A 21,525-nucleotide genomic window follows, 5' to 3' on the forward strand; every position below is an offset into this window, starting at 1 on the left:
CAGATCAGAAAAGTGGCCCAGAGAAGTGAAATCACCTACCCAAGGTCACACAGCTACCAAATGGCCAGGATAGGAAGAACTCAATAAAGGGAAGTTGTTGATATTATTATTAACCATCCAAAAGGGAGGGGATTTCATCCTCAGGTAAGGGCTTGGGTTCCTCCGTCAGACCTCCAGAAATAAAAAGGCCTGGGGACCAGCTGAATAAAACACTAGACAGACGGGGCAAGCCCGGCGGAGCTCAGCAGACCCCTCAGCGGCTGTCTCCTCTCCTCCAGGTCCTCTTCGCGCTCTCCGAGCTATTCCTCCAAGTCTGGCAAGAGAAGCCCGCCTAGCAGAAGCTCTAGGTCGCGCCGCAGCCCAAGCTACTCCCGCTACAGTCCCAGCAGGTACAGGCCCCGCCCCCAGGCACTGACCCCGCCCCTTGAGCTAGGCTCCACCTCCGGCCATGCTCCTTTGCTCAGGTCCAGAATCCGCCTGCAATGCAGGACACCCCGGTTCGATTCCTGGGCCGGGAAGATCCGCTGGAGAAGGGATAGGCTACCCACTCAGTATTCTTGGGCTTCCCTGGTGGCTCAGCTGGTAAAGCTGCTCCTGCACCGCAGGAGCCCTGGGTTTGATCCCTGGGGTGGGAAGATCCCCTGGAGAAGGGAACGGCTACTCACTTACTATTATAGTATTCTGGCCTGGAGAATTTCATGGACTGTATAGTCCATGGGGCTCACAAAGAGTCAAACACAACTGAGCGACTTTCACTCCCTCACTCACTCCTCTCCCGCATCGTCTCTCTGGAGCATCTCCCTAGCTCTGCTCAGTTCCTCTCAGGTCAAGCCCCGCCCACTTATGGATGGGAAGATGACTCAGCATTCCTAGAGGTTCCCTATGTCCTATCCAAGAGGCGGTGAGGTCCCCAGAACTTCCCTGCATCCTCATGTACTTACCCCAAACCCTCAGCCACACCCCAGCCTTCAGCCTCTTCACACACCTAGTACTACTCCACATCCCTATATCCAGAGCCCCTAATTCTCACTTCTTACTAGGCACCTGGGCCCACCCACCTAACCTTCATATCCTGACCCCTCCAATGCCCACCTTCAAAGGCTGACACCCCTCCCCACGCCCAGCTGCACCCCTCCTCAGTAGCCAGCCATCCACGTAGACTCTCCCATAGCTATGCTATCTTCCCTCCGGCCTCCCTGGGGGGCCCATGCTGACCCTGTCCCCTGCTCCAGCGGGGTAAAGTGAGCAGGAGGGCAAAGTGGGTGCCCTTCTCCCACACGCTCACATCGAAAAAGCCAGGGCAGCCTCAGCTCCCCAGTAACCACCCCGTCACCGCACCCCTTCAGGGAGCGGAACCCCAAGTACAGCGAGAAGGATTCGCAGCAACGCGAGCGCGAGCGAGCTCGGCGGAGACGTCGGTCCTACTCGCCTATGCGGAAGCGCCGGAGAGACTCCCCGAGCCACCTGGAGGCGCGGAGGATAACGAGGTGAGGCCAGGAGGCTGGGTACCACCTGCACCTCACTTGCATTCCCTTCGCACCCACCCACCCGCTGGAGCCTCCTTTGGGCTGCATTTCAGGACTATAGGAGCTCAGGGACCTCCCCAACCGTTGAAATGAGGTTTCAGTTCAAAGCCTGGGGCGAGTCAGCCAGCACCCCATCACCTAGAGGACTCGCCAGAAGGGGGCGCGGGCGGTGGGCGGGGCTAGAATGAGGTGGCAGGCCCAAGGGTGGAGCCGGCCTGAGGAATCGGGTGTGGCCGAAACCAGCGGAAGCTGACGGGATGCGACTGGCAGGGCTGGGCCATAGAAGGAGGTCCGGCCTTGCAACGGGGGACGCAAGCAAGGAACTGAATGGGGACATTGCATGGGGGTGGAGCCAGGCAGTGGCAACAGACCTCCACCCTTAGACCCACGCGCCCAGATGCAAGGCTTGAATACAACCGTGGGTAATTATACCCTGAACCAAGTGTAGAGAGGGCGAACAGGATAGTTTAGGTACCAGGAGAGGGTGGGGGAGTAGGGTACGCTAGTGGGTAAGGGGAAGACCAGTGTTTTGGAGAGGAATCTTGGCTGTACCACTTTCCAGGTGAGCTGGGAAAGTCTCTTCACCTCCCAGAATCTTAAGTTTTTTCACCCATGAACTACTGGAGGAAATAACTCCCAGAAGTGTCAAAAGGATCAGCTACTCAGTCCAGAGACCCACAAGGAAAGAAGAATCCTGGCTGCCCATGCCTCCTCCCTAGAGATGACCTGAAGGAGAAAAAAGAGCTTGTGCCCCAGACAGTAAGGCAGGGTAATGGTGTCATCTTCTCAGATGTCTCACTGAACAGCCTGCCTTGGCCTGGCACACATGGTGGGAGTCCTACACTCACTGCCTTGACTTTCAGAGGTATCCTTGGAGTGGACTTGGAGGAAGGCTAAGAAAAAGGGACTGGTGTTTTCAAAGGCTCTCTGGGTTCCGTACTCAACCCCAAATAATCCACCTGAGTGAATCCATTCAATGTTTCCCAAGCTTCCATCACCCACCACTTTTGCCTTGTCTGATTAAGTGTATTGCTTACTTAATTTTCTTTAAATAGATATGCCTTTTTTTTTTTTGAGGTCCATACATTTATTTCAAAATGAAACTTGATACACTACAGTAAAGGGAAAAATCAACCTCTTTTGCCATAAACAGAAGGCTCTAGTAAAAGTAAAAATAGCAAAAAAACACTATTGTTAAAGTTGAGATGTAGATTCTGTGGCCGGCTGGATGCTCTCTCTGAGCCCAGCCTTGCTGTGTTGAAAAAGCGAGATTATCACTTTTCAAAGCGTATCAGCACTAGACTGAGACCACCTACTTGATGTTCTCAGGACTGCAAGGGAAGAGTAACAGGAATTTTTTTTCTCCCTAAGGAGCTGGGACATGTCTCTTGGGACAATGCCTGTGCTCCCGAGATTGCAGCTGGGAGGAGTCCTTTCCTCACGCTTTCCCACTCTGATCTCTGCAGTGCCCGGAAACGCCCCATCCCCTACTACCGGCCCAGCCCCTCTTCGTCCAGCGGCCTCAGCAGCACCTCCTCCTGGTACAGCAGCAGCAGCAGCCGCTCAGCCAGCCGAAGCTACTCCCGGAGCCGCAGCCGCAGCCGCAGCCGGAGCAGGACCCTCACTAGCAGCAGCTGCAGCTCCCGCAGCCCCAGCCTGGGCTCCCGGAGCCGGAGCCGGAGCCGGAGTCGGAGTCGGAGTCGGAGTGGGAGCTACAGCTCAGCAGACAGCTACTCCAGCACAAGGCGCTAAGCCAGGGCCCTCCCTTGAGCCCACTGCCTGTGGGGCCCCTTTCACTCTGGCAGCCTCCCCCACTCCCCGCCCACCCTGCCTTCTCCTTGGTGACAGACAGCATTGAGGGCTCCTAGGCCCTGTCCTTCCTGCTCTCCTGGGGAGGAGGAAAGGAGGGTGTGGGGGCTTCAGTCTCGATGTGGAGCTGCTGGGAGCCTCCACCACACCCCCTGGGGCTCAGCTCAGGCCTGAGCATGTGGAGAAGACTACCTTCTTTTGGCACAGAAAAGCCTCAACGGTTTGTAAGGAGCAATGAGTCCATGACTCAGAAGTTTGGGTCTGGCCAGGAAAATGTAGAGAGAGTTCTGCTAATCCACTGCTGCCATGCTGCACACTGAAGACCAGTGGTATTTATCACACCTGCCCTCATTCTCCTCTCATCCAATCTCGTGGCTGCACGTGTATGGACCCCCATGGATCCCATGGGGTGAAGGGTGGATATTAGAAGAGAACAGGGCGGTTCAGGTCCAGGAAGGGGATCAGGAGTTTTAGCTCCCCACATAGGCTAGAGCAAGTGCTGAAAGGCTGTTGGGTCCTAGAAAGGGGCACATGTGACTAGGGGACATGGACATTTCACTTGGTAGTAGGTGTCAGGAGATAGGAGGTGGACTCTCTGGTCATGAGTATAGAAGCAAGAAGGAGCGGGGAATAAGTCCACTGCTCCCAGTATCTCCTTGTGGTCAGGAAGAGGAGCCCAGTAGTTTCTAGCCATGGAGAGGCCACCACGCCATTTACACAAAATGCCTCTTGGTGGTTCACAGGGACCCTGCGACCTCTGAGAAAGGACACAACGGACAGTCAGGACAGCTTGGTCTGCAACCCCACTTCCCAAGTTTGCCTCGGCCCCAGTAGCTGGCAACAACTTAATTCCCCAGGACCATCTGCTGAACATTCCCCAGTGCCGTGGCCAGCTGCCAGTCCCCAGCGCCAGCCAGTCTGGCCTTACCCTCCGGTTGGCGCCTGCCTGCCCCCTCCCCACTGCCCAGACTGCCGCACCCTGGATCCTACCCAGTGCAGCCAAGCACCCACTCACCCACCTACCCACCCTCAGCCTAGGTAACCCATTTTGCCCCTCAGGAATTTTGCCAGGATGGGGCACAGCAGCCCAGGTTTGGGGGAAAGATCCAAATCCAGAGAGTCTGGGGGAAAGGAGGTTGGATGCTCCAAAGCTCCTGCTGGTTTCCAGAGTTCTTACCAGCTTGGGAAAAGCCCCACCTTCATTTCTGCCCTCGCCTCACTCCCCCCCCACCCCCGCCCAGGGCTGGGCAGTGAAGGTAAGCTGATCTCCAACACACAAACACCACCAGCTGCTTCACCCACGGAGGGCACTAAGAACAGAGGCATGAGGGAGAAGATCCTTAAAATAAACTCTGGGGCATCCCCCTCACCAGCTGACTGGCTTTCCGGATCCTTGCGGGTGAGATACCAGTTTGTGGTGGCAACAGCAGCAGGGCAGGGCATGAAGGGAGAGAGTGAGAGGGACAGTCCCAGCTTTGGAACCTGGAGCTTTGGGAAGCAGAGAACCAAATATTCTTTATCCCTTCTACCCCGAGGAGGGCAAACATCTGGAAAAAAAAAAAAAAATCTTGTTTCTTCAAAGCAGTGACGTCCTCCCTCCCCAGTCTTTCCCATCGCATCAGCCTGTGGGGCCAGAAACTGCCCTGCAATGATCCGGAAAGTCCTTCCTTCACCAGGAGAAGGGAGCCAGGCACTGGGGCAGCAGTAGAGGACCTGGCCTTTCCATGATGCCTGCTGGCCCAGAGCTGGGCCCCACCTGCCAAGACTAATGGATGCCAGCGCGGTCACTGCAGAAGGCCTGATGGCAGGTGCCTGGGACAGGGGCAGGTGCCCTGGGAGGGCCTGTACAGCAACTGTAAATAACCCTCTTCCCCGCCCAGGAGCCCGAACTGGACTCCAGTCTCCCTTCATGGAAACAAAGGCTTTCTGGAGCCACGGAACCTCCGTAGCAGGATAGCAGTGAAAGACCCAAGAGCCCCCATCCAGACTGCCTTCATCCACGCAATTCTGGGGGACCATTTTTGCCTGGGGCTCCTAGCTAACCTCTTATTTATTTATTTATGTTTATTTATTTATTTATGGGATTCCCTTTGCCTCCCTGTCTTTTTCTCTCGGTTGCCATTAGCAGTATTCAAGTATTTATTTATTTATATGGAGAGGGTGTGTGTGTGTGTGTGTGTGTGTGTGTGTGTGTGTGTGTGTGTGTGTGTGTGGTGTGTATGTGGTGTGTGTGTTTGGGGAGGAGGGGAAACTTCTAAAGTATTTTTGTGCATCTCTCTTTTTTTTCCCCTCATGTCTCTATGGATGGGATTTGAGAGGCTGGATGTGGGTGGGGATGTTTGCCTTTTCCCTGAAGGGGAGAGACTTAGAGCTCTAAGCTTAGAACACACTGGAGGTGGCACAGAAGCACTTCAGGCCAAAGATTCATGACTAAGCCCAAGTCGGGTGAAGTTCAGGCCTGCACCCCAGTCCCCTGCCTACCAGTTACCTAACTGAGGTACCAGAAAGATGAAAACGGTCAAGAAGCTTATGAGCTAAGGTGCTGACCTGACACTGTAGAGTCACAGCTGATGTGGGGGTTAGAGTCTGAAGTTAGCACATAAGGCAAAAGCTTCAAAGTCTAAATCATCTGTGAAAGACCTTTAGGGAGGCACCCAGTGTGAGACATATGTGCACCTCTGAATCTTACCCTTATTCCAGGGAATATATTAGTGGGTGAGGTCATCTGCTCTTCTGAGCCTAAGCTAAGTGTTGTCATAGAAGTTATACATGCTTCTGAACACCCCCTTAGCTAATTTCTCCCCATCCCCTGTGAGCTCAGGGTTGCCCTAGTGACAAGGTATCAGCCATCCTGAGAGAGAGACACAAACCCAAAGCAAAAGCCTTTTTCTGTGACCTCAGGAGAGAGCATACTACTATTTCTGAAGTTGGAAAACAAACAAAATGAAAAGAGCAGCCAGAGGTTTCCCCCACCACCTCCCGCCCTCAAGAAGGCCATTTCAAAACCTGTCTTGGGAACCAGGATCCAGAGGTCTTGACCAGCCCTGGCTCTCTCACCCACCAGCAGCTGGGTAGAGAGGATGCCCGCCCTTTCCAAAGTCACTCTTCACTGCCTTGGCATGGCCAGCTTGCCTGGTCTGGCTTTGGGTTTGATGAGACTTTTTCAACATCCCTGATTGTTTTCCCTGGCAATGTGACTTTGCTCTGCTCTAGCCCAAGCAAAGGAGTGCCCCTAGCCTGGGAAAGCTTACAAGAACTTAAATGCCTCCTGGGAGAAAATCTGCCCTTACTGTCACTTGGTGTGTTTCTCAAATTTCCTTTACATTTCCTTTTCTTTCCATCCAAAAATAAAACTCTTCCTGGGGCACTGGTAAACCTTGTTTAACAGCACCCCCACCCCTGGCACTGCTGTTTCTCTTCATCCTTCTCCCTCAGTACACCTCTGCTTCCAGGGGATGATACAGACAGCCTGAAACCTCCTCATGGTGAGGACTTACTTTAAAAAGTAGTATGGAAATTAGGAGGGAGATGTGGCTTGAGGTCAAACAACATGCGGCCCTTTGACCCTCCTGCTCTGGATAGTCTCTGGATGTGTGGAGCCAGGCAAATTGCTTCCTTTCTCTGGGCCAAAGTTTCCACCTTTGAGAAGTGGAGGAGTTTTTGAGATACAACCCAGGACATTGACCTGAGGCCTGGGCAGTTCTTCAAAGACCTAATGAGTTTACTGAGACTTAGAGAAAAAAGGAAAATATCCTCAAACGTTTTTAGGAGGTTCTCAATCATGAGAATAAAGCCTAAAAGCAATGTGTGAACTCCCATTAGTGGATTCAGAAAAGTGAATTCACATCCCCCACCCAAGAACATTCTAGTTGATCCAGGTTGGACTGCATTCCTGCCTCCATCTGTTCCCTTCCTTGAAGGAAAGTCAGTCTTTCAGAAACAAAACATACAAATTATGATGTTTGAAAAACATGAGGCTCTCAGTCTCAGAGAGCCCCCATCACTTTATTTACCAAGACCCATCTTCCTTTCCAAAAGGCTTTGCTTGAAGAGGTGAATATTTGGGGTGCTCCCAAAGGTTCGAAAGTCCATTTTTTTCTTCTCAAGTTTCATTTTTATCTTCTTTTGTTGTATTCCTTTTCGCAAATATTCAAAATAGCCTCACGTGCTTTACTTTCTTTTCCAGCTGAATAGAAAATTGTGTCTGATTTAAAAAAAAAAAAAAAACAGAATCCTCAAACTACATCCCTTCCATTGGCCAACGGTGTCCAGCTGAAGACCTTAGGGTAGATCCAGTGTCAATCGAGCAATGCTTTGTTGCATCCTCTTCCTTCTCTGCACCCATGGGCCAGTGATACCGATGGGGTTGTCATCTCCCCTCTGTCTGTGGCTGTTGTTTTGCATTATTGTTGGTTTTCTGAGGGTTTTTTGGTTTTGTTTTTTGTTGGTAGTTGTTTTGCATTGTAAATACCATGATGGGGGTCCCTCATCAGAATGTGGCTTAATGAATAATTTATTTCCTGTTTATTGAGTGGTATTGGGAGAGGTGAGAGACCACCTCTTCTCCAGAAATGTTATTAGTAATCAGTCTGTCTCTCAGCTCCATTGTCTGTGGTGGGGACGTTCTCGCCCAGGTAATGAGTGCTAGAATCACCTGGCAAATTGGAATTGGCAGAAACGGAGGCTTCAGTCATACAAATTAAGCTCAAATGGAACTAAAACACTGGTTATCTCCAGGAAAACCTCATTTAGATGGAAATTAATTGAGGAATGAAATGCCTGTGCACAAACCAACTTCTATTAGAAAGTCACAACTCCTTGAAAAAGAGAGAGAGGGAGCGAAAAAAAGAATGAAAATTGTAATTCCTTTTCTCCAGCCAAGAAAAGCTATGCCTCATTTTCTAACGAGCTGAGCCAAAGAGACTGGAACAGCATTCTTGTGCGGTTCTCTTGCCTGTATGTGTCTGTCTGGGTGAAATGGAGTGGTTCTCAGGTCTCAGTCTTATCATCTGTAAAATGGGTCTTGGCCTAAGTGTTCTTGGTAGGGTGGAGGGAAGGGTTCTAACTCTGAGGCGGTGAGTTCCAGACTGTCAGATGTAGAATCCCTCGTGTCTTCTGCTGACTACAGGTTGAAGGGTCAGAAGAAAATAAAGAAGCAGAGTGTGGACTTAATTTGTAGAGTGAGTTGGGAGTAGCTGAGTCCTGGCAGAAACAGGAGACCTCCAGGTTCTGGCACCTGGGAACTTCTGTGGCCTGGTGAAAGCCCTCTGTATGAGCTTGAACTTCTCTCCAAGCCCAACCGTCCAGCATATTCAAAGGACAGGCCCGGATGGCTTTGCTGTGCTCCGGATTTCAGACCCCGTGTATTGTGTCAGGCCACATTTTGTGCAGTTGCTCAAACCAGCCAGCGAGACTAGTCATGTTACCATGACTCATTTTTCAGATGAGAAAACTGAGGCCCAGGAAGGGGGCACTCGACATGCCCAGGCTCCCTTGAGCTCTGATCTGCCCGACCCCATGCCCTACCCATGCTCTTCCTGGTAGCTCTTTCTTGCCAGGCGTAGGCTGTGAGGACTTCTCTTTGTGCTGTCTCTTTTCTCTCCCGATCCCCAGCTGTCTCCTTCAGCAGTCATTGGCCAAGGACCCAGGTAGAATCTACCACAGCAGCCCTGGGAGGGGGCTTGGTCCACCCCAGGGCCATTTCTCCACATCGGGGGCTGAAACTCCCATCTGGAAAATCCCAACCTGGGGGACCCACCAGCAGCCCAGCTCAGCCCGAGCAGCCAGCCTCTTCCCGCCCGCCCGCATCAGAGGGGGAGAAGCCGCTGTGCCCGCCGGCATCTTGGGACCCTGTCCTCCACCCAGTGACACAGCAGCTGTGGCTTGTTTGATATCTGGTGTCCGCAGCTAAGCATAACCTTCCCAGGGTTTCCGGCTTTTTTTTTCAGCCTGTACGAAACATGTCTCTGTTCTAATAAAAGGTTCCATGGTATGGTGTTCTCATCCTTGGCCCAGCGTCCTCTGTCTACATATGGTGCCCAGAATCAGAGGGAGGGTGACAGGGAGGTGGGGACAGAAAACAGCCAAGCAGCCCCTGCTGCGTGCCACACATCGCCCCAGTGCTCATCTTGCTCCTTTCTTCAAAACAAGTCTGTAAGTATTTGGGGTTCACGTATACATTCATAGCAGCCACCTTTCCCTAAGCCTTTTTAATCTTAGTCTTTGGCACCATCTATCTTAGGTATAGGTGTTAAGATCTCTTTTCTACTAAGAAGAAAATGGAGACCCAGGAAAGCAGTCACCAGCCCAAGACCACAGAGTCCATGATAGGATGCGAATGGGCTGACTCCAGACACATCTGTTCACTGCTCTACCCCACAGCACATCTGCTCATGCAGTAAGTGGCCAGTTTTCTATGGTAAAATTTTTTCTCTGAGGTCTTCATGGTCAAGAGGAAGCTCAGTCCGGGGCACAGATATGGGAGTCCAAAGACCTGGATTCTAATCTGGACCCTAGTGATATGTCAGGGAGCAAGGACCACACCCCACTGGGCCTTGGGTTATTCATCTGTAAAACAGGGACAGCAACAGCGACCTCCCTGGGCTGCTCTGAGAACCAAATGGAATAGTGGTGCTAAGAAAACAAAAGAACAGACTGCACAGAAAGCACAGTGCAGGTAAGCACGGTGACTTTTCTAAATCGAGTCTGGGTTAGGGGAGGGGCTCAGAAAGATAGCCTCAAGTAGCCAGCTCAGAACAGTGGGGTCCCCAAGACCCAGTGGAGACCTCCAGAAATGGTCTCGCTGTCCCATGTGGAAGTTTTTTGCCATAGAAAACAGGTGTTGCAAACACAGGGCAGCCAGGTGAGGAAGTGGACAGAGTTGGGACTCTGGGGAGCCAGGGAGCCCAATGCACGGTTGCCATGGAGACATCTCAACTCAGGGCTGCCACGTCTCAATTTATCCAGAGAATCTGAATTTTTAGATTGAATTTCCTGATTTTTAAAATGTTCAAAACTCATTCTTTTTTCAAATACTATGTGGGTCCAAAAAAATTGTGTACATGCACACACACACACACACACACACACAGAGAATACATATCATACCAGGTTAACATCCCAGGGGCCAAAGAGGAGGATGTGACTCAGCCCCACCTTCACCCCCATCCCCAGGGCTACTGGGAAGTTGTTTCAGTCCCTTGTTTACACGTGAGTGGGTTATTAATTAGCTCAGGAAGAAAGATCAAACAACACAGGCTACCACCACCCCTCCAGAAATCTTCCTTGGGAATCTTAGATGGGACTACCTCCCTGGGGAAGATTCAAAACTATTACATCACATCACCACTCCCTGCCCCACCACCCCCTGCCCCCACCACCCACACTGATTTCCTTCTTCCCAAATTGGCTTGGTTAAGGCAACCACTAGTGTCCTCTTTTGAGACTTCATCAGTAAATAATGATAATAATAATTATTATGACTTTTTATGGGTCAATTATCATGTGTCAAGCCCTTTGCATACCTTAACTTGTTTTTTGCTAATAACCCCATTTAGCCTCATTTGACAGAGCAGAAAATTGAGGCTCAGAGAGAGAAGTTCAAGTAGCTAGTGGATGTTTGAACCGAGGTCTGTGGGCTCCAGGGCCATTTCTGCTGCACCTCTCTGCCTAAGAAGGTATGAACCCCATCAACTTGGAGCTAGCCCTCTCTACGGGCCCCTGAAAACTTTTTCCAGAAAACATGCGTGCCAGGAGGTGGCCAGCTGTGGAGGTCTTTGGGCTTCTGTCTGTGTTCTGGCTCCCAGTTTTGGGTTACGGGAACCCTTGAGTTTGTTCTTCCTAAAATCAGCCTGAACAGGCACCCCACCCCCTCCTAGTCTCCAGGGGGGACAGCCCTGCTTCCACAAGTGCCTCTCCTTCAGGCCAGGTTGGCGACTGCCCGGGGATGGAGCAGAGGCAGCGTCTACCCTAACCTTCTGCAGCCCCAGGGGCACACTAGCCCTTCCACTGGGTGAAGGCACTCAGACAAGCAGGGGTTGGGGCAATATCAGAAAGTAAAACTTCCCAAGAGGCAGGGGCCCCTAGTTTGCCTCATGACCTTAGCAAATCAAGCCCTTTCTGGGCCCTAGTTACCCCACCTGATTTGGCTTAGACCAGTGGTTCTCAGTCCTGCCTCCACACCTGTGACCTTTATCAAACTACCCACACTCAAGTCCCACTCTCACCCCAAATAAGAATCCCTGAAAGTGGTTGCCCATTAGCAATCTTTTTAAAGGTTTCCCAGGTCATTCTACTATGAAGCCAGGGTTGAGAACCACCGGGTCAGATGGCACCTAAAATGCCACCTGCCAACCAGATCTGACATCCTGAGTGTGGTACGAGTTGTCATCACGGGAATGGAGAACACAGGCCACAGCGCTCACTCTTGTAGAGGACCTGCTCCGTGCCAGGCACGATGCCAAGCACTTCACAGGCATCGACACCGATGACTTATGTGATTTCATCTTCACATCCTTAAGAGGTGTGTACTATTTTAGGCCGATTTTACAGATGCAGAAACTGAGGCACAGTCGGGCGACCTCGGATCACATGGCTAGTAGGTGGCACACACTGGATGCTAGAATGACGGTGAGTTCAAAGGGACACCTAAAACAGCCTTGGAGATTCAAGGAAGGCATCCCAGAGAAACTGACATCTGGGCTAAAGCCTGGGAAGTGAGTGGAGTTAGCCAGGCCAGAAAAGGGGCCCAAGAGAGAGGAGGAAGGGGCTGGGATGGCGGGCAGGAGCAAGTGCCTGGGTGCGGGAGTGAGCAGAGGAGTGACCTCACCTGCCTAAAGTGCGACTCTGTCCCCGCCTACCCTTGCATTCCTTCCTTAGCGCGCTATTAGCTATTACTATCTGTAACGAGTGGGTTTACTTGTTTACATGATCACAGGCCATCTCCAAGAGGTCAGAAGCCTTGTCTACCTCATTCATCCCCCTCTCCCGTATGCCCCGCAGGGAGTGCCAGGCCGGCCCCTGGCTGGCTGCCATATAGTTGAATCTGCTTGGGGTTGCCAGCTATGCGCCTTACCCTTCCAATTCCCATGCATTTTTAAGCTGGTTAATTTTTACATCGTTGGGGGGGGAGGGGTGGATGGGGAGTGTGGCTGGGAGGACAAAAGCGGCGACATGTCCCACACAGGGATCTCTTGTGCACACGCTGTCCCACTAGGGGCTGTGTCCCTCCCTGGGAGCGAGGGGAGGCAACATGGGGTGTGAGGCAGACAGATGTGGGCACCTACTATTCACCCAGCACCGTGTGAGCCTCTGGGGTATAAGTCCTGGGATGGAATAAATGATATATTTTTAAAAGGCAGTGGTTGAGAGTGAGGACTTGGGAGTCAGAAAGACCTAGATTTGAACTTGACTTAGCTACTTCCTAGCTGTGTGTTTCTGTGTAAGTGACTTAACCTCTCTGAGTGTCAAGTTCATCATGTTTCCAATGGGGACAATGAAAGTGTCAGTATCATAAAGGTGCCATGGAGATGCATAGAGGTGATGCATGTAAGCACTTAGCCCAGGGCTTGATTGAGTCAGTGTCACTGTTATTGATCCTAAAAATGTTGGGGGTTGGGGACAGGCTGGCTGAGTTGCCTAGATACCCTCACGATAAGTTTCCAGGAGGGTTCTGGGTCACCTTGGCAAAAGCTCAAACAGCCTCTCTTCTCACCTTTCATCATCTCGAACACCAAATTCTCAAGAGAGGCACTCCCAGCTGCTGCCCTCCATAAATATCTCCTCCACCTAGAAGAATGCAGAGTCTCCTAAGAACTTGGCGATCTCCCCACATGTATCCCCACCCTGACATTTCGTCAACATTGTATACCAGAGTAGTTCTCACTAGTAGAAAGACAGGGGGCACCGTTCAAGCATCTGTACCCAGAGCAACAGAAGTTTCCACTCCTCTGAATCCTGCCTCTAAACCTTCTATAATTATACCAACCTGTGGCCAGGTGACTCAAGGCAGTTTTTCTTTTTATCTTTTTTCCTCTTGCCAATAAAACGTGTCCAATGCTTTCTCAAGGTGGAACACTGGGTCCCTTTAACAATCTACTCTGGAATCTAAAACCAAAATAAACAATAGCAACCACATTAAATACATTCACATTGCCAAATGGAATGGGGTTGGAATGAGTGTACACACACACACACACACACACACACACACACACACACACACAGAGGATGTTTTCTCCTTGGAGTCTCTGTCACCTCAAATCGTATCTCTGGATTAAATAATCTTAACCTAAGGGAATCCATGACCTCCTGGGCTTGGCTTCAGAGAGACTGAATCATTTGACATCCCACAGAAAGTTTTTATGTATGAAAATATTAGCATTTTGGTGCAGAGAATGACATATTTCCCACCAGTTTTCAAAAGGAATCCAACTTGAAATCTTTAGGAATCTTCTGCAAAATCTATCTTTACTCTCTCAAGATGTGGCAGAGTTTCTGGGTGTCCCCTATGGCCCCTTTCATCCTCAGTAATAAACCTCCCACCCCAATTTTTAACTGGCTTCATGGCCACCCAGAATAAAGACTGCATTTCCCATCCTCCCTTGCAATTAGGGTGGCCATGTGGCTAATTTGGCCAATGAGAAAAGGCATAATTTTTGCATGGTAGCCTCCAGAAATTTCTATAAAAGAGATTTGTTGTGTGCTTTTTCCTTCTTTCTCATCCCTTCCTTCTTCTTGCTGCTGGAATGTGGACGTGAGGGCTGTAACTCAGGTGGCTCCCTGGTCCATGAGATGGCTTTGGAAATGGAGCCCATAAAGAAGGGCCAGCAAGATGGAAAGGTGTCAGTAGTGAGATGGAAAGGTGTCAGCCTCTAAGGACTTTGTGGAGCAGCAGCATCAAGGCAGCTTAGACAGAATGTCTCTGGAATTTAATATCAGGAAGAACTAAACCTCTCTGTTCTTTCAGCCACAGTTGTTTTGACTCTCGTTCTCAGCTATAGTTCATTGTAACTCATATTCAAGGTGAAACTAAGCCAGTCCTGAGAAGGAGGTATTTTATTTTTGTCTCTCCTTGTCCACCTCTGTACATCCTCCCCAGTGACTCCAGTCTTTCTTCCCCTCCCAGCACAAACCGTGAGAACCCTCTTGGGCTGAGTCCTCCCAAGAGCTGTCATTCCCAGACCTAAAAAAAAACTGTTTCCAAAGCAGCTGCCTGGTGTCATGGTCACCAACTAGTCAAACCAGCTCTTGCTCTCACCTCAGAGATACATGGGGGAAAGGCCCTCGAGATTATAGACTTTCCAGTTCTCCCCCCAAAATTTCAGAGTGACCCTCTACTAAATGTTTCATAATGGCACTCGGCATGAGTGTCCCAAACTTGGAGGAATAGATACCACTTTCCCAGCCAGGTCTCTCCATAGAGGAGGTAGAATGACTTACCCTCAGAATGATACTAGCACCAAGAAAGTTCTTTTGAAGCAATACTAACAACCACAAAAGGATAGAATTTGGAAGACTATTCATCAGAATAGACCAGGATGCCAGGACTGGGTCAATCTTCATCTCAATCCCAAAGAAGGGCAGTGCTAAAGAATGTTCAAACTACCAGACAATTGCGCTCATTTCCCATGCTAGTACAGTTATGCTCAAAATCCTTCACGCTAGGCTTCAGCAGTACTTGAATCAAGAAATTTCAGATGTACAAGCTGGGTTTAGAAAAGACAGAGGAACCAGAGATCAAATTGCCAACATTCGTTGCATCATAGAGAAAGCAAGGGAATTCCAGAAAAACATCTACTTCTGCTTCATTGACTACATGAAAGCTTTTGACTGTGTAGATCACAACAGACTGTGAAAAAATCTTAAGGACACAGGAATACCAGACCATCTTACCTGTCTCCTGAGAAACCTTTATGTGGGTCAAGAAGCAATAGTTAGAATCTTACACAGAACAACTGACTGGTTCCAAATTGGGAAAGGAGTACCACAAGGCCATATACCGTCACCCTGTTTATTTAACTTCTATGCAGAGGACATCATGCAAAATGCCAGACTGGATAAGTCACCAGCTGTAATCAAGATTGCCAGGAGAAATATCAACAGTCTCAGATATGCAGATGATACCACTCTAATGGCAGAAAGCTAAGAGGGACTAAAGAGCCTCTTGATGAGGGTGAAAGAGGAGATTTAAAAAACTGGCTTAAAACTAAACATGAAAAAAACTAAGGTCATAGCATCCAGTCCCATCACTTCATGAAAATAGAAGCGGGAAAAGTGGAAGCAGGGACAGATTTTCTCTTCTCGGGCTCCAAAATCACTGTGGATGGCAACAACAATTGCTTCTTGGAAGGAAAGCTATGACAAACCTAGACAGTGTATTAAAAAGCAAAGAAGTCACTTTGCCGACAAAAGTCGATGTAATAAAAGCTATGATTTTTACAGTAGTCATATGTACAGATGTGAGAGTTGGACCGTAAAGAAGGCTGAGCACTGAAGAATTGATTCTTTTGAATTGTGGTGCTAGAGAAGACTCTTGAGAGTCCCTTGGACTGAAAGGAGATCAAACAAGTCAGTCCTAAAGGAAATCAGCCCTGAATATTCATTGGGAGGACTGATGCCGAAGATGAAGCAATAGTGAGGGACAGGCAGGCCTGGTGTGCTACAGTGCATGCGGTCACAAAGAGTCAGACATGACTTAGCGACTGAACAATAATAGCAATGCAGTATTAACACAGAAACCCCACATTCCACAGTCTTACAAGAAACATAACTTTGTTTCTCATCCAGTAGGGAGATGCCCCTCACTGATGAGTTGGTGACCATAGTGCTGAAGAAAGGAGGAATCACCTAAAGGTCCTGCCTTCATGAAGCCAGGGTCTCCCTGGGGAAAATTACAGTAAATGCTTTGATGCTTTGAACTGGAATTGACAGACATCACTTCTGCTCACAACTCATTGACCACAACTAGTCACATGGCTTTTCCCAACCACAGTGGTGTCATTGCTACCTACCAAGTGCCTGGAATTTTACTGAATCCCAACGATGTGCCAGGTTCTGTTTTATGTGCCAAGGACAGAGCCCTAAATGACAAAAGTCCCCACACTCAGCCATCATGAAATTTTCGTTCTAATAGAAGAGGCAGATAAAAAAATAATAATAGAGAGGTGAGAGGTCACTATCAGTTAGTACCCAGGGTTATGAAGAAAAAGAAGCCAGCTGATGTGAGAGAATATGATAGGAGAAGGTTTGTTTGACTGAGTGACATTTAAGTAGCGACACCAATGAAGTGAGAAACCAGAAGTGCAGAGATCTGGGGACAAGTGTCACAGGCGGTAGGAAGGTCCTTGGATGGAAATACATATGACTCTTCTGTCCCAAGGGCAGAAAGAAAGCCACTAGGACTTCAGCTCAGGGGTGAATGGGAGCAGGAAATCAGATCAGAAACATATCCAAGAGCCTTTACTTCCTCTGTAAAATTTTTCAGCATCTAAAATTGTTTAAATTGTTGATTTGATTATGTGCTTTTTGATAGATGTGAGAGCAGAGACTTCCGCCTCCTTCGCTGCTTTCTCTAGCCCCCTAGGCTAGTGGTGTGTGCATAAGAACTTAATAAATAGATAGTGAATGAATCAATGAGTAAATGAATGAACTGAGTCTCTTCACTCCCCGCATCTGCTCATCCTCACATGTCATTGGATGGCACCACCATCCACCTGGTTTCCCAAGTTGAAAAACTGGCCAATGCAACTGATGCAACCCTCTCCTCCCCTCCCATCCAATCATGTGCTCAAAATGCTTCTCTTCTTTACTATATTAAGGATTATGTTCACCCTTTGCCTCTCCTCAGCTAATTACCTAGCCCAGGCCGTCCTCTTCCCCAGATTCTGCAGCAATCTTCTTTGCTGGTCTGCCTGGAGTCTTGCCCAATACTATACTCTCCATAAGCAGCTGGTGATTTTTCTAGAATTTCACATCTCATCACATCACCTTCCCTCTCCAAACAGGTCAGTGGATCTTCAAAGTGCTCAGGGGACTTCCCTGGTAGTGCAGTGGTTAAGATTCAAAGCTTCCTCTTCAGGGGGCACAGTTCAGTCCCTGGCTGGGAAACGAAGATCCCATGTGCCTCGAGGTGCAGCCCAAAACAAAATTTAAAAAAAAAAAAAAGGTGCTCAGGACAAAGTCTAACTCCTTGGTGGGGTCTACAAGGCCCTACATCATCTGGCCCATACCCACCTCCCCAGCCATGTCCCCTTCATAATCTGTGCAAACAATAACCCTGTGATATAGATAATATTATCATCCCTGTTTTACAGCTGGCAAGACAGAGGTTCAGAGAGGCTAAGACACTTGCCCAGAGCAGCACAGCTAACAGGATTCAAATCAGGGTCTGATGTATACCAAGATGGCTTATCCCAGGCAGCCTCCGGGCTCCCAAATATCAACGTGTTCTGGTGTTATTCTACTGAAAAGGTCTGGAAGGACTGGCAGAAAGTTCTAGAGAGGACGGCCCAGTGAGGAGAAGGTGGAGGGAGGAGTGGGCAGTGACCTGCAAGAGACCAGCTGTGGTCTCTTGGATCTGTCTGTGCTCTGGCTGGGCACACAGTGGGTACCAGGTGGCCCAGCTCACTGGGCAGTTGAATGTACAGGCTTAGAAAACAGTCAGCACAGATTTGACACTGTGCCTTAGACGTTTCAACATAAAACAGGGTTAACAATATCCTACTGCCTTCTAGGGTTGTTATGAGGATGAAAAGAGAGAAGATATACCAGGCATTTAGCAGAGCTTGGCACTTAACATGTCTTGAATAATGGTGGGATCATTACTGTTTTGTTATTCTGATTGTTGTTATTCACAGAATGATGAAGTGATTAGGAGCACAGGCTCTGGAGCCAATTTGCCTGGATTTTGAATATCAGCTCTGCCACAGAGTAGCTCTGTGACCTTGAAAGGGTTATTTAACCTCTCTGTGCCCCATCTGTAGCATCATCTGAGAATGGAGATAATGACACTGACTTTGGAGCAATTTGGCTGAGGATTAACTAAGTTGATACATAAAGCACAACTGGTACAAAATGTTACATTTTGCTATTTACATTGTTATTAGGATTATTATAATTACTGTTAGAGGTGGTTCCAGGAAGCAGTCTGGAGAGAATTTTGGAGTCTATGGTAGGAGGAAGCTAGAGCTTAAGAAAGCAGCATTACCTACATGGGAGGAGGTCATGGACTGGTTTAGGGAGGGACCATCTGAGTTGTTTTTTATTTTATTTATTAATCATGTGTTAGTGTGGGCAGAAGAAAGAGCACTGATCTTGAAGTTCAGACACACCTGGGTTCAGAACCCAGAGGCTGATGCCCTTGGACAAGTCATATCATGCCTTAAGCTTCAGTTTCCTCATCTGTAAAATGGGGGTGATGATAGTGCAAACCTCGGGGTGGGAGGTCTGTTGTGACAATTAAACAAAAACATGCTTGGAAAGCATTCAGCTTGGTGCCTGGCACCTTCTAAGTATTCAGGGAATTTTAGTTAATATTCCAACGCCGTCACTGTGTGTAGAGTCTACCACATGTAAGCAAGGCAGTTCAGACACAATAGATGATGTTATGAGACATCATAACAAGATCTCCTTTTCCCCCCTTAATCCACTAGGTACCCTTCTAGGCACAGGGGATGCTGCTGGGAACAAGATGCTGAAGGGTCCTGCCTTAAGGAGCTGAAGATGCTGGGAATTCCATTTCTGTCATTCACAGAGGAGCTGAGAAAGGAAGGAAAAAAGACATGATCATACTTGCTCCCTTTTTTTTTGGGAATGAGCTGGCTCTGGGGGTGTCCAAGAGAGGGAACACAGAGCTGGGTCTTCCTGGACCTGGAGGCTGAGTGAATGTAAGGGGTGCCAGAATCTCCCTTCACACCCAGAACAAGAGTCCCCTGGAGTTGTAGATGAAACTTTAGGCATAAATGACATCCAGAAAGCCATGACTCAGAGAGATTCACAGAACAGCCCCCTTCAGCTCCCGCAGCCCCCACCCCCATCATGGCTGGACCTGAAGGTGAAGGGGCAAAGCCTGGGGAGGGAGGAACTTGGGTTTCTCACTGCAGTGAAAAGAAAAAAAGCACAGAATTGGGCAGCTGACAAGCCTGGGTCTTCATCTGGCACTACCTGTGCAGCTTCAGGCTGCCGTTTCTCCTCCCAGGGACCCACTTTCCATAGTGCAGAGTGATGTCACCCTCCCCCCGGGCAGTCTGTTTGAGGCTTAATTGTGGCCTTCCCATGTGAAAGCTCCAAGAAGACAGCAGCCAAGAGAACCCTTGTTCCGGGACTTGGGGTCTCACATAGCTCCCTCCCCAGCCCCACCAGGGTCTTGCCTTCCCCAAGAGCCAGCCTAGAGGCCCCGTCCGCTCCCTAGCCTCTCCCGGAGCTGACCACATATTTTCACCTGCCTGCTGACAGCACGTGGGGCTTGCTGACTACTTTCCATGTGTGCTGACACACATGGCTTGCTGACTCCTCTCCAGGGTGGCCGTCAGCAGGGCCAGCAGCTGCCTCCCTGCTCAGCTTCCCAAAGCCGAAGGCTGGCCTGAGCCGCAAATACAGCAAGCCTCCAACAGGGAATGGGACAGAAGGCATGTAGGAAGGTCACCAAACAGGGCCTGGGCAATATTGTCCCATTCTGGTAATTACCGTAGACTCCCACGTCCCACTGGCTCAAGTTCCAATCCTCACTCAGCTGTGTGGTCCAGGACAGGTGGCTTCACCTCTCTGAACCCTGGAGATTCATTGAGGTGATGAATCAAAGTGCTGGGCACGGGGCCTGGTACATAGTGCTCAATAAATGTGAGCAGTGACCATGACTGCAAGAGGCAGTAGAGCAGAGGAGTCAGGGGCCAAACTTCTGCCACTTCACTTGATATGTAGACACAAGGAAGACACGTATCCTCGCAATGTGCCTCAGTTTCCCCATCTGTTCAATGGGGATAATAAAAGTCCCTTCCCTGTGGAGTTGTAGGGAGGATTAGCTGAGCTAATATACATAAAGTGCTCAGAACAAAATCTGGCATGTAGAAAAGTGTTAGTTGCTCAGTCGTATCTGACTCTTTGTGACCCCATATACTGTAGCCCACCAGGCTCCTCTGTCCTTGGAATTCTCCAGGCAAGAGTACTGGCATGGTTTGCCATTTCCTTCTCCAGGGGATCTTCCTGACCTGGGTTTCCCGCATTGCAGGCAGATTCTTTACTGTCTGAGCCACCAGTGAAGCCCCGTAGAAGTGCCAGATAAATGGTAATGATTGCCATTGCTATTTCCTAGCTGCACCTTGACCCTTCCCTCCTGCAGGCCTGGAAGCTGCTATCATTCTTGAGAAGGTAGATGAGGTCCTTGAGTGTGTGTTCCCCGCCACTCCCCAGGCTTTGTGGCAGGGAAGTCTGGGAGGAAAGAGTAGCAGAATCTTCTAGAACACACCCATCAGCAGACTCAGGCACAGATAAACAAGAAACAGCCCCATCCCCACAGAAACACACACGCCCGACCCCACCTGCTCCAGCCCACACACAAAACTCACCCCCTCGGGATCCTGCCACCCCCACCTCTGCTCAGAAACCTCCCCAGCCCCCACCCAAAGTGAAGACAGGGCCAGCCGTCTTCTGTGTGTCAGGCAGTGATTCTCCCCATCCTGGCTCCACACCCAGCCAGCCTCTCCCCGCTGTAATTACAGAGAGCTGAGGCCTCTGTGCCCGGCATGACGTCAGCCTGAAGCTTCTAGCTCGATGATCTCTCCCCAGTCCCTTGGGATGGGGGCGCCATCTCCCTCTCTCGGCCCAGGAGGAAGGCAGCAGCTCAGCACAGACTTGTAGGTTCCTACCCAGGCCCCACCCCCCACCCCAGCAGTGTGCCCAGGCTCTGTTTCCTCTGTTTCCTCACCTGAAGAATGGGCACAGTGATAGTGCCCGTGGTGCCTTTGTGAGAGTTTAGGGCCATGACGTCTACCACTGCACAGCCCCGTGGCAGGTGCCTGGGGGACAGTAAACGATGAGGATGTTGTCATCCTCCATACTATTATTTTTAGCAAACTGCCTCATGTGCGCCCTGCTTAATACCGAACTGATTTCTCAACCAATGACTCACCGAATTCCTTAACCCCCCCACCCCACCCCCACCCCATGAGGAAGGCAGGACCCAGACCCCAAGCCC

At 49.8% G+C, this 21,525-nt stretch overlaps 1 protein-coding gene and 2 long non-coding RNA genes across 16 annotated transcripts in view; 2 read left to right on the plus strand and 1 right to left on the minus strand.

The window, feature by feature from the left end:
- The window catches only part of SRRM4 (serine/arginine repetitive matrix 4), a 310,788-nt gene extending 305,369 nt beyond the window's left edge, over window positions 1-5,419 (plus strand). For 13 of the 14 annotated variants that reach the window (XM_081539753.1, XM_081539755.1, XM_081539761.1 and 10 more), the window contains 3 exons: window positions 279-389; window positions 1,347-1,487; window positions 2,993-4,709. In XM_081539753.1, the coding sequence (XP_081395879.1) occupies window positions 279-389; window positions 1,347-1,487; window positions 2,993-3,278 (538 nt within the window). In that variant the 3' untranslated portion in view covers window positions 3,279-4,709. Of the gene's footprint in view, window positions 1-278; window positions 390-1,346; window positions 1,488-2,992 lie in introns of all 14 variants that reach the window. The other variant, XR_014068468.1, reaches the window with a different exon arrangement.
- A 3,471-nt stretch (window positions 5,420-8,890) lies between these two features.
- Window positions 8,891-16,963, plus strand: LOC145525872 (uncharacterized). Its single transcript, XR_014068470.1, has 5 exons — window positions 8,891-9,488; window positions 9,577-9,732; window positions 9,914-10,011; window positions 10,892-11,011; window positions 11,611-16,963. It is a non-coding gene; the product is annotated as an uncharacterized LOC145525872 (long non-coding RNA).
- Window positions 13,263-21,329, minus strand: LOC145525882 (uncharacterized). Its single transcript, XR_014068481.1, has 2 exons — window positions 21,256-21,329; window positions 13,263-13,439 (listed from the first exon to the last, which is right to left on the minus strand). It is a non-coding gene; the product is annotated as an uncharacterized LOC145525882 (long non-coding RNA).
- Between the last annotated feature and the right edge of the window lie 196 nt (window positions 21,330-21,525).

Source organism: Giraffa tippelskirchi, chromosome 11 (genome assembly GCF_054371585.1).
Source record: "Giraffa tippelskirchi isolate mGirTip1 chromosome 11, T2T-mGirTip1v1.2.pri, whole genome shotgun sequence".
Classification (NCBI taxonomy): domain Eukaryota; kingdom Metazoa; phylum Chordata; class Mammalia; order Artiodactyla; family Giraffidae; genus Giraffa; species Giraffa tippelskirchi.